This window comes from Lipotes vexillifer, unplaced genomic scaffold (assembly GCF_000442215.2).
Source record: "Lipotes vexillifer unplaced genomic scaffold, Lipotes_vexillifer_v1.1 scaffold729, whole genome shotgun sequence".
Taxonomy (NCBI): domain Eukaryota; kingdom Metazoa; phylum Chordata; class Mammalia; order Artiodactyla; family Lipotidae; genus Lipotes; species Lipotes vexillifer.
Window position 1 is genome coordinate 563,013 of NW_006780914.1, and position 16,502 is coordinate 579,514.

General features: G+C 36.9%; 1 protein-coding gene across 1 annotated transcript in view; it reads right to left on the bottom strand.

Moving 5' to 3' along the window:
* Nucleotides 1-14,359, bottom strand: part of SAMSN1 (SAM domain, SH3 domain and nuclear localization signals 1) — a 79,404-nt gene extending 65,045 nt beyond the window's left edge. Inside the window, exon 1 of the mRNA XM_007454286.1 lies at nucleotides 14,099-14,359. Coding sequence (XP_007454348.1) covers nucleotides 14,099-14,359 — 261 coding nt within the window. The remainder of the gene's footprint in view (nucleotides 1-14,098) is intronic.
* Between the last annotated feature and the right edge of the window lie 2,143 nt (nucleotides 14,360-16,502).

Here is a 16,502-nt window from a genome sequence, read left to right on the forward strand (position 1 = left end):
TTCATCTGAACTGAATTAATGCACAATAAATACAGGCATCAATTTTACTAATTGCGGTGAATAAGGATATCCAAGGGTTACAGACTGTCAGGAAAAGTACATTACAGAACCTAAGCATTCAATTTCAAAAAGCCTTTTAACATAAATATTTCAAAAGTATCAGCTTTGTTACCATTTCACACCAATGATTTTTATTTCCCAAACCTATTCTAACATTTAAAGGAACATTAAGAAAAAATACATATTGCATTATATATGGCTACCACCATATAATGCCACTTAAAAGCTGGTTTAGAATAAAGATAAAGGCAGAGGAAGGTTGGCTATGGTGAATCAAATGAAACCTTTTTCACATATTTCTTTTTGAGTTATGTTAGTGTTATATGATGCAAAGAAACACACACACACACACACACACATACACACACACATACCACCTCAAGATCCCACTCAAACCTATCAACTTGGTTCAAACATCTCAGGATTTAATGATCATGACCAAATGATATTGGAAACTCTTACTAAAGTAAATGGGCTCTGTAATTAGCAAAATTGGACATTTTCTTTGACTCTCTGACAGAGGGAATGAGTTTTGTTCCTCAGCGATCGGGTAGAACACTGTGTTAAGGGCCTTAGGTCATAGAGGAATGTTGGCAGAGAGTTCCATGCCACTAGAACAATAGGAAGGCAATCCACTAAAACATCTGTGTTAAGGAGTTGGCAGAAGAGAAAGTTGAGAAATGGGAGCATAAAAAATAAAAGTCACCCATAAATTGGAGAAAGTTTCACAAATGAGTAAGGTGAATGATTTTTACCCAGCTTGGATATTAAGCTCGAAAAAACACAGCAATGACCCAGTTAAGAAAATCAGATTCTATTTAGAAAGTGACTTAAAAGAATATGCATTATCATAAGAGCTATTTATATTCAAAAGCATTTTGTAAAATCTGGAAGATACATAATTGGCCTGGTCATTTGTTATACCCTCTGTCCAGGGGTTTTTCTACTCTGTGATTTACCAAAAGTCCCAAACACTCTCTGATAGGAGTTTCAACCAAATCAGTTTGGAAAGCACAAAACTATTTCTGGGGAAATATCAGTGGCACCCACTAAAGGCTCTGTATACTTCCGTATAGGCTGATCACAGGAGTCTTTAGTACTGAGAATTCCCAAGGGCTGACCAGTGCATTCCTTTGCTGTGTTCTCAGTGTGAGATCCCTAAAGTGACTTGACTATCTTACAGGTGTGGGATTTGGAAGACTTTGAAATCCCAGCTTGGCCCTGTAACCGGGCTTGGGCAGCTTCCTCAACCTTCAGAAGCCTATTACCTCATTTGGAAAATTGAATTATCTACTTTTTGGGATTGTCGTGTTTATGAGATTAAATAACTTCTGAAAGTGATATACATATGAGAGCTTCTCAAAAAGACTTCCTGGATTGGTGAAGGTGAAATTGAAAAATCAGGGAATTCTTTTCTTCTATGCAGAGATGATTTGCAAACTTTGGTGAACATAAAAATATCATCTGAAGAGCTTGTCAAAGAATGTTCATCCTAGAAATTCTGATTCAGTAATCTGGAGTGGGCAGACCTTGGTAACAAATATCGTAGGTGATTCCGATGTAGTCGGTTCATGAAACCACACACAGAGAAATAGTTTTAAAACATAACACTCTAGCCAGATTTTAAGGCAGATTGTTTTATTTGGAATCATCAGATATACTGTGATTCTTTCTTTCAATGTCTTTTCTCTCCTTCAAATCTTCAGGTTTCCAAACCCTCTAATTCTCATCTAGAATGAGTTCCCTAAGCCCCACTCCTAAATAGAAGTATATCAAGTTTTCACATCCAAGCAGCAGTGAGTCCTAGTAAGCATGCAAAGGCAAGACATCCAAGTTAGAAGAGCACTACACATTTCCTCCTGCCTATTTATTTTAAAATTGGATAAAAATAAATAAAAGGTGCTCACCATTTTACATATTAAAATATAAGGCTCTGAGTTTGGGAATATTTTCATGGGAATCAGGTCCTATTCCCTAGATGATGGCTTAATATAATTCACAACTGCTATTTATTCCTTCACAAAGTTGATTCATGAATATTTATCCTGGACGAGATCTTAGTGGTTACCTAGTCTTACCTATTTGTTTTACAGCTGAAGAAATCGCAACCTATACCATCTGGCTTATCCTCCAACTCAGAATCTTCACAAACAAAGAAGTTTCCCATCCAAGGGAATCCTAATCGAGAAGCCAGTCTACACTCAGAAAAATTTCTCCACTGAACCAAGCTTTGTTATCCCACGTCAGAAAGGAATCTGGTATCTTAAATTACAGTCATAAATCCTTCATATAAATAGAATGCAGAACATTTGGGTTAATTTCTTTCATAATGCCTTAACTCATGGGATAAAATAGTAGGATCATAGATTTATTCCACAAAGAAATACACTCTTCCAACAGAATAAAATTACCTTTTACTTCAATAATTGAAAGTCTAGCATTAAAGAGCATTAAAAAGTTATTTTCTCTGAATAGAGATTCTCTGTCACTTTCCATCGTAAAATCTGAATGCTTTTTGGGTAATTACTGCTTTGGGTTATTTCCCCACTTTCTTTCCATGTGTACAGAAAATTTAGAGCTGATATTTTTAATATGAATCTTTATCTGCTGTTTTCACAGATTATTTTTGCACTTTTCAGAGTGTGTTCTGCTAACCCAGGCCCACACAGCTTGCAAAGATCCCCAGAACTCTTTCCTCTAATTCTTTTCACTCTTTATAAAGCTTTGAAAGATACTGATTCTGCAAATGTTGAAAAATTAACTTATCAAAAAATAGCACACATAAAATGGGGACTGGCGAAAGAAACCCTAAGAATATTGTTTTAACTGGAAATTGTACCATTAACTGCTACAACTTACTGTATTCCTGTTATGGCTCTTTGTGATATATTTATCACTGTGTGGGAACAGTTTAATCTACTCCATACAGAGAGCAGTAGGAGGTCTCAGTGGCCTCAAAATATGATGGCCCTCACCACAAACAACTGATCTAAATTTCTTGCAGGTGGTAGGTCTAACTTTTTTCCAAAAGGAAATAACCCTACTCTAAAAGTCAAATTTGTTTTCAAAGCTGCTGTGGTGTCTTTAACCATATCTTTTTCTAGTTTTTCAGTTGACACCTTATCATGACTTACGGTGGGTTGCATCAATCATTCTGGGTTCTTACAGAAAATGTTTTGTGGTGGTGACTATCCCATGCAAGAAACTAAGTGCCCTTTGTGGGTGACTGCGTAGGTACCTCTGATTTCTTGCCAAATCATCCAGAATGCCACAAATCCATTAAATCTCTCCACAGGGAGCAAAAAAATTCCCACACCCTAGAGAGATAATTTATGAGTTCATTTCAATCACCACAAATGAAAGCCACCCTTAATATTCATTAGAGATTTTTATGGTGGCAATATGCATTATCTATTCCTATGACCCTCTGAAAGGCCAATTTCCCTTGAAACCTTGCATGGCTCCAAGCCACTCTTTGTAGAAACCATGGCCTATGTCCAAGTGGAGTCAGAGGGGGCAAATGGATGAAATTTCCTTATCCATTGGTAATGATTCCGTTAAGCCATTGTGGTGGCTACGAGTTTCTAAGTTTTAAAAATGAAAGGACAGATTTGGAATGTACAGTCATGTCATTGTATCACTTCTCCGTTGTCATCTGTGACCATATGTCAAAGTGAAAGGGGCTTTTTGGTTTGCATGACCAAAGATGGCTTTCAAAACTGACATTTCTTTCCTTGGGAGAAATGTGTATACTGGGGACATAAGTCTACAAGCCTGAGAACTGTTCATCTCTTTTTTTTTTTTCTTGCGTTATGCGGGCCTCTCACTGTCGTGGCCTCTCCCATTTGCGGAGCACAGGCTCCGGACGCGCAGGCTCAGTGGCCATGGCTCACGGGCCCAGCCGCTCCGCGGCATGTGGGATCTTCCCGAAACGGGGCACGAACCCGCGTCTCCTGCATCGGCAGGCGGACTCTCAAGCACTGCGCCACCAGGGAAGCCCTGTTCATCTCTTCTTTTTCTACCACTACTGTTCAAGTCACCATCATCTTGCATCTATTTTTCTCTTCCAATCTGTTTTCATCACTGTATGAAAGCACTCTTCTCAAAATAAAAACTTAAGCATCTAAACAAGAAACAAACAAACAAAAAACACAAGCCATTAGCTTAAAACACTTCTTGCATAGCTTCCCCTTGTTTTTAGGAGACGAACAACAAAATTTAGCCTAACCTATGAGGCCGTAAGTGGTCTGATCCTCCCTTGTGCCGCATCTCCTTGCTTTCCTTGTACCGCATCTGTACTTACCTGTACCACATCTTCTTGCTTTCTCTCCCCGCCATGCTGACTCTCATCCTCCCTCCTTTTGGCTAATTACCTCCTGCTTTTTACATCAGATTTGAGCTCAATCATCATCACCCCTGAAAGTGTATCCTGACTCCTCAGCTAGATCAAATCTACCTATATAGGCTTCCATAGATCCATGTGGCTCTCATAGCTCTCATCAAAGTTACCATTTCATTTTTATTTGTGTGGTTATTTCTATTTTTGTTTCTGATTGGACTATGAGGCTGGCAGTGTTTGTTCTGCTCAACATTGTATCTTCCTTACCTGGAACAATGCAAATACTTCGAAACAAATTGCTGAGTGAATAAATAAATGAGTTCCTGACTTTAATCCATTTTGCACCCTGGCTAAAAATCCCTTTCAGTGGGTGAGATGTGGGCTTCAGTTTGGGTTGGGCTTGAGGTGAACTTCAAAAAGGCCATATTTCTAATCTAATTATTCATCAGTGTGGTTGTGTTTAGTAGCTGGGAACCATGAGATGCATAAAGATCTTACACTGAATATTCATAAGGGCTTTAAGGGTGAATTCAACTAGTTGCTTTACAATTTCATAAGAAGGAAAGGGGACATGAATTTCTTTCCTTCGTTTTTCGTTATGCCTGAGAGTTATCTTCTGACTCTAAAATAAAATGTCATGACCTGCATGTGTGATATGGCTATGACAGAATATATGAAAGGAGTTTTAAAAAGCTAAAATTGTTTTACATATGTAAGACACTGCTGATACGGTGATAATTTGGGAAGTCAGAAAAGGACAATGGGGAGCCCAGTACGTGTACCCTGAACCCCACCTTCTTTTTGTCTGCATGTCTCAGAGATTCACAAGCATGGGGTCACCAGGGCACCTCCGAGAAGCTATAAGCGGGGTCTCACCCTACCCGAACTAGGCAGTTCTGGCTTTCTTATCTATAGGGAGAAAATTGGGCAAACTATACTTATAAATCTTAAAAATTAGTGAAAACTAGTAAATGTACATTTACTACAACATTATCTCATATGATACAAAATTGCTGAGAATTATTGATGGTGAGACTCTGACATCAGGTGTGGCATCTTTGTGGTCCCACAGCCCAGAGCAATACCTGATGTGTCGTAGCCATAATGCTGTTTTTCACTGCATGAAAGGTAAACAATTATAAACACATAATTAAAAATTGTAATTAAATAGTACTAATCATCACTAGAAATAGTAGCTCTTCTTCGTTACGTTCCAGCTGTGTGTCAGGTATAGTTAAACATTTTACATCCAATTTTTACAAGAACTCCACAAAGAAATCTTCATTATGCCTATATAGGTAAGAAACTGAAACTCAAAGAATTCAAGTAACTTAGCAATCACACAGACAGTAAACAGTGAGGCTACAGTTCAAGTCTAGGCTTCTTTGGCTCCAGTACTCTTAGTTTCCACCATGTACAGCTCCTCTTTGCCACCATGTTTATTTTTCTTTCTGCTGAACAATTTAAAGATAACTTTGTGATAGGAAAGGTCTGGAATGAGAGTTAGGAGGTTTATGTTCAGTACCATCTCTGCCATCATCTGCTGTGGGACCTCAGGTAATTCACTTAACCTTCATGCGCCTCAATTTCTCCACCTGTAAGATGGCAGTGATGTTTTGCCTAGTTCACAGCGCCAGTATAAAATGAAATGTGGGAAAAGTTATATTGCATCTCAAAGGCAGGGACTCTATTTATTAAGTGATTAAGCCCCTATTTTTTTTTTTTTTTCTTTTTCGGTATGCGGGACTCTCACTGTTGTGGCCTCTCCCGTTGCGGAGCACAGGCTCCGGACACACAGGCTCAGCGGCCATGGCTCACGGGCCCAGCCGCTCCGCGGCATGTGGGATCTTCCCGGACGGGGGCACGAACCCGCGTCCCCTGCATCGGCAGGCGGACTCTCGACCACTGCGCCACCAGGGAAGCCCATAAGCCCCTCTCTTGAATTGGCACTTTCAAATGCATCATTTCATTTTATACTGAAAGTTGGGAACTAACATCTTCATTTTTCACAGATGAGAAAGTATAGATACATTACTAGCCTAATCTCGAAAGTTACAAAGTCATGTTCTTTGCAGGAAATCGTTGGACTCCTACTGATTTGGGTTTAAAATCTAGTCCTGCAACCTACTGTTACATTACATAAATTATTTAATCTCTTTTACCATTAAAATGGGAATAATAATACCACCTAACTGGATCATAACACAAAGATAGCATATATAAAAACACCTGAAATATAGTCAGCTGCTAAGTCAATGGAGATTATGATTGTCATTGTATCGACATGTCTGCATGATCAGGACAAGATCTCAAAGGTGCCACCTAGTGTGTGTGTATATGTGTGTGTGTGTGTGTGTGTGTGAGAGAGAGAGAGAGAGAGAGAGAGAGAGAGAGAGAGAGAGAGAGAGAGAGATGGGTGATGGTGGCAGAAAAGGATGTCTCACTCCAGCCCAGCAGTCTTCACACTGCATGGCCCCTGCTCTTCTGCCACCCTCTACAATTCTACTTAAACTTCACCTGCCCATTTGTCAAAGCAAGATCTTGTCCTCTGAGATGACATTCAAAAGGATTTTAAAAAATAGTTCTTCTTGAGTGGCAGAAACCTTCTTAGTTCCTGAGAATGGAAATATAGACATTTTGGTTCATGAAGAAATTTTCATGGTCAGGAGAACCTGGCTGTATCCCAGGTGAAGTCTGTATTCACATACATAGTTGCTGGTTCAGAACATGAGGAAGTAGCCAGGATAGAGGAAGTGTAGTTGGTCAGGAAAGAGAATAAAAAATAAAAATCCAAACCTAAAATAGCTTATGTAAAAAAAAAAAAAAAAAAAAAAAAAAAAAACCAGGAATGGGCATCTGAAAAGTGAGAAGAGAGCTGCTTTGAAAAAGCTGAAAGAAGATTTTATGTACTAATCTCTTTCTGCACATAGGCCTTATCTTCCTTGGTGTACCCTCATAGTCCACATACTGAAGATAAAAAAGAGTCTTAAATATCATTGATAGCTCTCCCTCTTTCTAAAGATGAGGAGGTAGCAGGCCATGGAGATTAAGCATCCTGACCCAGAGAGATCCCAGTAAGTGACAGAGTTGAGCTCACAACTGGCTCTCCTGGCTCCAACCTGTGCTCCTTTGATGTATAACATAGCTTCTGACACACTATGCTGCACACTCAAAATATGACTTTGTCTTTAGCTTGCTTAGCAATATTTGAACTTTGAGCTTGCTTCTCTGCCACAAAAGAAATTCTGCCAATACTTGGGGCATTCTCCAAGGCTCATTACATAAAATTTTCTAACATTTAGGCCTCTCTCTTCCCAAAGGCCAATGTCCAGTATTAGTGATTTGCTTTATTCTTCTGAACCATACAGAAGAGTTAGGTTCTCAGTAAGGAGGCACTTGAGGTCTCCCATGTTCAATGAGCATAACTGGGTCCCCTTCAGATGGACGTTCACTGTCCTCCTTTGTCTATTTGAGAATCCAAAGAAGCAAATTTCAACTTTCTTGTAGAAGCCAAAATGTAGTTATAATTGATTATCATGGGTCCTATATCATTATCACAAGAGCTATTCTAAATTACAAATACTTTATAAAGACTTTAGAAAGATTTTATTTTGGGGAGTACCAATTCAACTTTCTTCTTAATTTGATGCATTTGCGTAAATAAGCACAGAGAGAAAAACAACAACAAAACAAAGAGAGAAGTGGGACAAAACCCTTAGGGCAATTCATGAAAAAGAGGGATTTTTGGTTTCTATAATAGCTTTAGAACTAGACCACAGGTCTGTTATTTTCACTTATATTCATGAGGTTTGTGTAACTGGGAAAAGCCAAACATTAACCCAAATAATTTGATTCGTTTGCATTCTACATTGTCCTGCTTCAAAAGTCTAATTTAATAATATCTCTAGTTATCCTGGACTTCTAGAATAAGACTTCACACTTACAGAGCAATTACATTTTCTCATTTTATCTTTATTATACAAGATTTTATTAGAAAAATACGTTTAAACATTTCATAAACATTTCCAAATTACTCTCCTCAAACTCAACCTAAATAATTTCCATAAATCTGATATCTTGAATTATTATAACATCTCATAATTTAAATGTTTCTTCCATAACTTCTTTATTTTTTAAATTTTTAATTTTTTAATTTTTAAAAATTAATTTATTTTTTGGCTGTGTTGGGTTTTCGTTGCTGTGTGTGGGCTTTCTCTAGTTACAGTGAGTGGGGGCTACTCTTTGTTGCGGAGCACGGGCTGTAGGCGCGCGGGCTCAGTAGTTGTGGTGAACAGGCTTAGTTGCTCTGTGGCATGTGGGATCTTCCTGGACCAGAGCTCAAACCCATGTCCCCTGCATTGACAGGCAGATTCTTAACCCCTGCACCACCAGGGAAGCCCAACTTCTCTTTTTTAATGTAAATGTGTTTGCACATCTGGCCAGATCTTCTCCAGGATTATTTTATATACAAGTATCACAATATGTTTCCCATCTTAGTGAATTTTTATACTGAGGATTGTGATTACTTGTTCTTCCTTTTTACCTTTTTTACTAAGACCCCATAAACTCTCATTATAAATATGAAATGGTAGATTCTTCCTCCCACATACATATTCATAGCCTAAGTGACTTAGGAGACAATTGACATGAGTTTGCTAATGAGTGAATAAATGGATGAATGAATAAATGAATGAATGAATAAGCTGTTGCAGCATCTCCCATTTTTCAAATTCTTCTCTTGGGTAAATGTTAATTCTCCTTCCATCAAATATTATTGGCTATAATTAAAAATTTGTCATGTAAAATACTCATAATTAACTATTTGTTCTTGTTCATTTAGGACCTTAAATTATTTTTAGAATCTTGATTCTCAAGTTAATTAAATTCAGTGCAGATTGTAATAAGTATAAATATCTTTTGGTATTTTCTATCATATTTTCCTTTTTTTCCTTCTGCATTTCTCAGTCCAGATTATCATTTACTCTGCCTTCCTTTTCACAGGTTGTCCGGATCCATTCATTAAAACCTGTTCTCTTTCCATACCACCATAATTCCAAGGTAAGCAGATACAAGTTTAAAGCTGTTCTAACAAATAGCTTTTGCTGTTAGAGTTGAATACAAGGACATTAAACTATGAGGAATCAGGCATTGATGGTTGGTTCATAGCCTGTCTTCCTCTGCGTGGATATGGGAGCAGTCTTCTTGGTATGTGTTATTCACTGGGCCAGTAAAAATGTGCCCATCAGTGGGTCACAGAGACTTCTGTCAGGAATCTAACATCACTAATGTACAAAGAAAATGATAATAGAGCCTATGAAATTAATTTTGCCTTTTTTCTAAACCACGTGCCTCCTTACTCTCTTTTTACTGGTCCTCTCAATCCTCATTCCTTTTCACATATTTTTTTCTTCAAAGTGTACCGCATGAATTCTTACTCATCCATATGTATTTTTAACCTTCCATACTATTCATCAAACAGGTAGAGACGAAAGGAAGATCTAAATGAGAAAACAGTACAAACAAAGCTATGAAGATGGGAAACAAATCATTGTGTTTGGCAAAAGGATGGTATCACTGTGCTTATAGCAGAGTGTGTGTGTGAAAGAGACTGGTGAGAATCTAGTTAGAAGGCAGAATAGGTGAATGAGTTTGCTTTTGAACCTGTAGGTGTTGGGGAGATGCTTAAAAGTTATTCTGAGCTTCAGAATCACTATTCAGGTAGCATTTATCAAGTAGATTAGTCAAGTAAATTAATCTGGTAATGACATGGCATGTTGATTGAAGGAAGTAGACTAGACTAGGGTCAGAGATACTGGGAGAGATTGCCAAGGTTGAGAATAGAAAGACAAAGTAGAAGAAAGGCACAAATAGCTTATCCTGGTTTTGTCACCTCTCTCCCATAGATCAGTAGTTTTGGGGGGACAGTATAAAGCTCTGAAACCACTTAGCAGTGGGGCTGTAGGACCCAAGAACATTTTTCTATGTCAATAATTAGAGCATCCACTACTCCCCATTTGAATGGAAAGGTTAACTGTAAAATCTTTGTTCCTTTATTTCTTGGTTAACTTTAGCACACATCCTGTTCCTCTCACTGAAACAGTTCTGTAAAAAATCTTCCATTCTCCACACTTTCTCTTTTGGTGCACTTTTGATGGGTTCACATAATACTCCAATAAGACCTTTCAGCTCCACTCTTATCATCCTCTTCTTGTGCATTTTAAGATGCTTTAAGTAGAGCTTTGTTTATTTTCTCACCTTGAGATTTGGTATATAAACTTCATTCATTTTTCTTTGACTTTTATGTAATTTGGTTTCTCATTATTATAATTTTTCTATCTATGCTGCATTTGAATTCTTCTATACATGGGTCTCTGTTTTGTTCTTTCAGGCCTTTAACTTTCCTTCTTTCTGAAAGAGATTTTGTTACTATCATTTTTAAATATATCACACTATTTTTATAAAATAGATTCTGGAACATTTTAGACATTTGAAGGGAAAAAGGGATATTTATTCTCCTTTTTCATGTCAAGATTACTTCCATTTCTTAATCTGATAAACTATTTATTCAGAAAAAAGTATCCGAGATTTTGAAAAATATATTAGCTACTCTTTTAATATCACCTTAAAGGAAGACCTCATCTCCTTTGTAACACACAAACTTTATTCTTTCTTGCCCTTATTCCCAACTAAGTCTATGGCTCACTTCCCTCTTTTTTGTTATGATGTTTCAAGTTCTCAGCACGCAGGATTTCATAAATACCCTTCAATCACTCTCCTTGTAAGTTGATTGTAAACACTTGGCTACAAATATTATGTTTGGTTACCTCCACTATTACCTTTCTTAAGATGCATCTGAAATTCTCAACACCACTCATCTTGGATGTTAGAAAAGATCGGCATCCCTAAGTAGTTTTTCCTTTCACATCTCTCTTGTGGATTTACACTTTCATAAATCTCATCTTTTGCCTTTCTAAATTTATATCAAGTCTGTAATCACATATCTCTTCCCCCACTCCTCAGATCCCATAGACCTTACACACAACTAAACTGCATATTAAACATCTATGTGTGTCTCATTCTCCCCTTGTTGACTTCTGTGAAGAGTCCTTCACAAATAATACATTTCCCTGTCTGGATTCAATTTGTTTATGGTATCTCAAGTGAGTAAAATGTTGCTCCTTTCCAAGCCCAGTACAAGCCTCTTGACCCTTTGATTTAGGTATAAATATTACCTACTATCAACTGAGTCCTGACGCGATTTCATTTAATCTTCCCAACAGCCTTTGCACAGCAGACCTCGATAACCTTGTTTTACAAATGGGTATTTTCAGTATGCAAAGAATCACTTGGAGGAAAAGAGATGAGTAGGGTCTGAAACCAATACAGAATTGGAATTTGCGCATTAAAGAGGGTAAGGAGTTTGCCCAATCTCACTGTGCTAGTGATGTCAGCATTGGCATTACACCCAGCTCCATAAGAACCAGCTCTGAGAGTGTGAGCCTGAAGTGGGCTAGCAGGGAGGTGTGCCTGGGTGAATAAGGACTGTCTGGAAGACAAGTCACCTTCAGGCCACCTCAAAACTCTGATTTAATGATGGGATCAAAAACACTGCAATCCACTATTGCTGAAATTTCTGACATCGAGAAACTAATTCATGGATTGGTTTTATTTCCCCAAAAATGTGGGGTTTAGGCCCAGCTCCAATGTATCTGTATCTGTAGGTACATTTAGAAAAAAATCTGGTCACACTTCTACCCTATAAAATTGCAAAAATGTCACTGCTGACTACCTGTCATTGATAGTAAGTAACACTCATTTGAGAAGACTTTTCCCTCAACACTATCTGCCTTCTGTAACTTGCCTAGAATGACAGTTAAAGTATAACCCAAATAATAGCCTTGTAATTGCTACAGAAAAAAAAACCAGCTATGCTAAAATGAAACTAGATTTTTTACTTGCTATTATTATAGCATATATGTGTAGAATATAAAAATAATAATTTGCACTCATCCAACTTCTTTCACTCTATGTCTCAAATCCCTGAGTGCAAGGGGTCTCATTAAGTTTACCAAACCAATTTAACTCTAACATGTTCTTGAACCTTCTCTCCAAATCCACTGAGGTTTTCCTGTTCACAAATGCTGAACACTATCATCTGAAATTCTGAGCACTCTGCAGATATGTTTGACCTTCTGCAGATTAAAAACTCCTTACTTAATCATTTAGCTATGTACTAAAATAGGCAAAACTACCTAAATAAAAAAGAAAAACATTACTATGTATATATACCAAAATCAATACACACATTCACAAACACTCACACACACATAATAACTGAGTTTATGTACGATTGCATTAATATAGGGACAGTTAGAAGAATGAGAAGAAAAGTTTTATCTATATCTATGGTAACAAAGTCCATTGGTTTCTAAAACTCCATTCATTTAGTCATCAAATGTTACTCAAATATTTATTGAGTGCCTATAATATTCTAGAGACTATGGTGGATACAAAGATGAATTACTTATAGCAAATAAACTAACTTCCAACTCATCCCACTACAGTGTGGAGTGTGGTAAGCTCCATGAAGACAGGAGCAGTGCATGTATTGTTTAGCTCTGCGTCCCCAGTCTAATATTGTACTGGCACACAGTGACACCAATATATATTTGTTGCCTATACAATGAAAGAATAACGCCCTTAAGTGATCTAGAAGTTCAAAGGAAGGAACTTCCTGTCTGGCATGACCCAGGAAGGCTTTCTAGAGGACAAAGTATTTGATCTGAGTCTGAAGGGATAGGGTAATGTTTTTAAAGGAAACAATAATATACCAGGCAGATAAGTAACTTATGTTCAAGTTGGAAAAATTAGATACTTTTAAATCTTAGAATATTTGTGTTATTTAATTTTAGTTTCTCAATTACCTCATGAGTTTAATATTACTATTTCCATTTTACTATTGAGAAAATTGAAACTAAAAAGTTTCAATAATTTGCCCAAGCTAAACAAATAGCAGAGGTTGGATTAAAGCCCAGATTTTTCTAACTCCAAATCCATACTCTTTCTCTTGCACCATATAGCCTTAGGACCTAGCTCAGTATATGGAAAACACTATACTGTATTAGCTTAAATCAGGATCCCTAGTCTAGTTTCTAGATCTTGGCTCCATTTCTTATTAGATCTGTGACGTTGTACCTGTTACTTTTTTGTACCTCATTTTTCTCAGTTGTAAAATAGGAAGGAATTAATAGTAGAATAACACTTCCTACATTATAGGGTTGTTGTGAGATTTAAATGAAATGATACATGTGAAGTGCTTAGAAGAATAGCATGCACAAAGAAAATGCTCATTTAAATTAGCTATTATTTGTCAGTGAAACTGCAAGACAACAGCAATAATTTAGACAATTCAACGCACATCTTCTTGATCTGAATCAACATCCATTGTCTTCCTTTAGTTAAAAAGAAGTCCCTGGAAAATATTATGCAGTAGTTTATTCAAACACAAGGAACATGTCCAATAGTAACATGATAGCAGAAGTCACAAGAACTGCATTGCTTCTTGGAAAGACAGCTCTAGCTCTGGTAACTTTCCAGAGACTCATAAATTTGACTGAATAGTGCGTTTGTTATCTGTTTCTTTCCAGCTAGTACAAACAACCAGATAAGATGATACATTTCCGTAGTTTACAAACTTACCCATGAGTGTGGGAGATCCATATCTGTACAAGAAGACTTGAGATGTGGGTGGTGAGTGCAGTGGAAACAGTTGTCCCAGGGTCCAACCCGGTCAATTTGGAAATCAACATATGTCCACAGCGGGTTTTCTGGGAAAGGCTTCCAGCTGTTCCACATCTGAACTTCACCTCCACTGTGGGATAATATTTTGGCCAAGCTGCATCCAGTTGAAGTACTGGGTCTAACCAGTGAGGCAGAAATAGAATCCAATCTAATCTCCATTTCTTCCTTCCTCCTTGCACTAACATTATAAACTCTCTTTTCTTGGGATTTGGCTAATTTCATACAGGAAATCAATGTTTCATCTTCATCTTCTGAATGGTAAAGAAAAATAAGAGGTAAGTCTGTCTAATAATTTTTCACATGTAGAAATTATGACTACTATAATTCCCTTTATATAATAGAAATGAATGGACATCACAGGCTAAACCAGGAAGTCATATAATTTCACAAAATAGTTTTACAATAGTATTTCTTTAAAGGGTAAATCTTTGATATATTAAGTGACTGGTTTTGTAAAAACAGATTTACCTAAAATTTTTTGAAGGCATATATAATGATTAAAGCCAGTTTGACTGGAATGACTGGAAGCCACATGCAAATATTGTACTGAAAGACACTGTAGAAAAAATACAAATTAAAAAAAATTCTCCACGTTATAAGCATGATATGGTATGTTTCTATTCTTAAATATTTTTAATTTTTGAGGTCATGTGTATAAGAGAATATCATAAAGAAGCACATCAAATCTTTGTCTTACCTAAAAGAATGAAATCTCAGTAGAGATTTTTGGAAATTCTTTTGGTATCCTCAAATTCTCTATTTTACTATCAATCTGCAAAGAGATTTATGCATGTGGTATGTCTCATGGTGAAATATTTTGGAAAAGTAAGAACAAGACTGAGAAAACAAAAGAAAATGTACATCTTTGCTCCTATAAAGTTGATTAGTGAGACCTATATTTGCATGTAGTGTAGGGTCTGATGAAATTTCTGTTAGTATATAAAACATTTATAGAAAATGGAAACATATATTACCCTTAGTAAATTGTGCCATATGGTCGAATCTATTTAAGTTCAAATGCTTAGCTGGTATAAACAAAAGACTATGACTAATAGCACATTCTTGTAAATAAATGAAAATCAAAGTTGCATGTCACGATCTGCCAATTAGCTGCACTCACATCAAAACTGAATCATACTGTTTTCTATGGCCAAGGAATGGGAACAGTGGACAATGTTGACCCTTATTTTCTTGTTGAGCTTTACCCATAGCTTTCTCTTACTCTTCCTCTGAGTCTGGTTCTGAAGGAAAGGGGAAAGGGAATGTCATGGTTGAAATTCAGGAACAGTGTAAGGATACTTGTTTCACAAATAACTTGGCAAAAAAACCCCCAAAAACTCAACGTTTAATGATTACTTTAAGGCCTTATCAAAATGTCCTTCATTAATATATGCTACCCCAATTCTTCCTCAAAACGTTTTTATCAGCTCATTGAGTTCTTACGTACGGAGATTTATTGATGTAGGTTTCATCTCATTCAGACTCGGCACCCTGGCTTTCTTGGTCCAAACCAGTTTCTGTAGTCTCTTTAAGGTTCCCACGGATTCCACGGGGTCATCACCTGATTTTATGGCCTAGCACAAACACAGCTCGGGGTAAAGACAAATCATTCTCCACAAAAAATTAAATATAAAATGTGTCGAGATGATAAACGTAGGAAAATTAAATAATATGACCTTGACCAGTAGCCTGAGACAATTTAAGCAATAACTTGAAAGCACACCACCTATTGCAGGTTCAAATTTGTAAAGTATATTACAGCTGGCCAGTCATAACAAGACGGAGCATTTTTTAACCATTTTTTTTCTTTTTACTTCAAAATGCAAGCAAAATGGATTGAATCCAGAGCAATCTATAAATGAGACACCCCTTGCTCAAGGTGAAATGGTGGACAGGAAAATGTCCTTTGCAGCATAACGTAGATGGAGCCAGAAATTGAAAGTTGCTACTTGCGTGTGTTAGAATAGACTGATAGTGTTAAAAAAAAAAAAAAAAAGCAGAATACAATTTTCTTTATTTTCCTTTTGGAAACTTCTGGTAAAACAGCATTTTATTTCAAGTATAAAATATTTTCAAACAATATACTTTTCTTTAAATAGCCTCTTGCTTTCTAAAAGATACACTGAGAAAAGCAAAAACACAGCCACAACATTCTATGTTATGTTTTAGTACATAATCATTAGTATTTAGTCATTTGTTTATTGTGGCAAAAAAAAAAATATCGATAAAAGAATTAACATTGGGGCTTCCCTGGTGGCGCAGTGGTTGAGAGTCCGCCTGCCAATGCAGGGGACACGGGTTT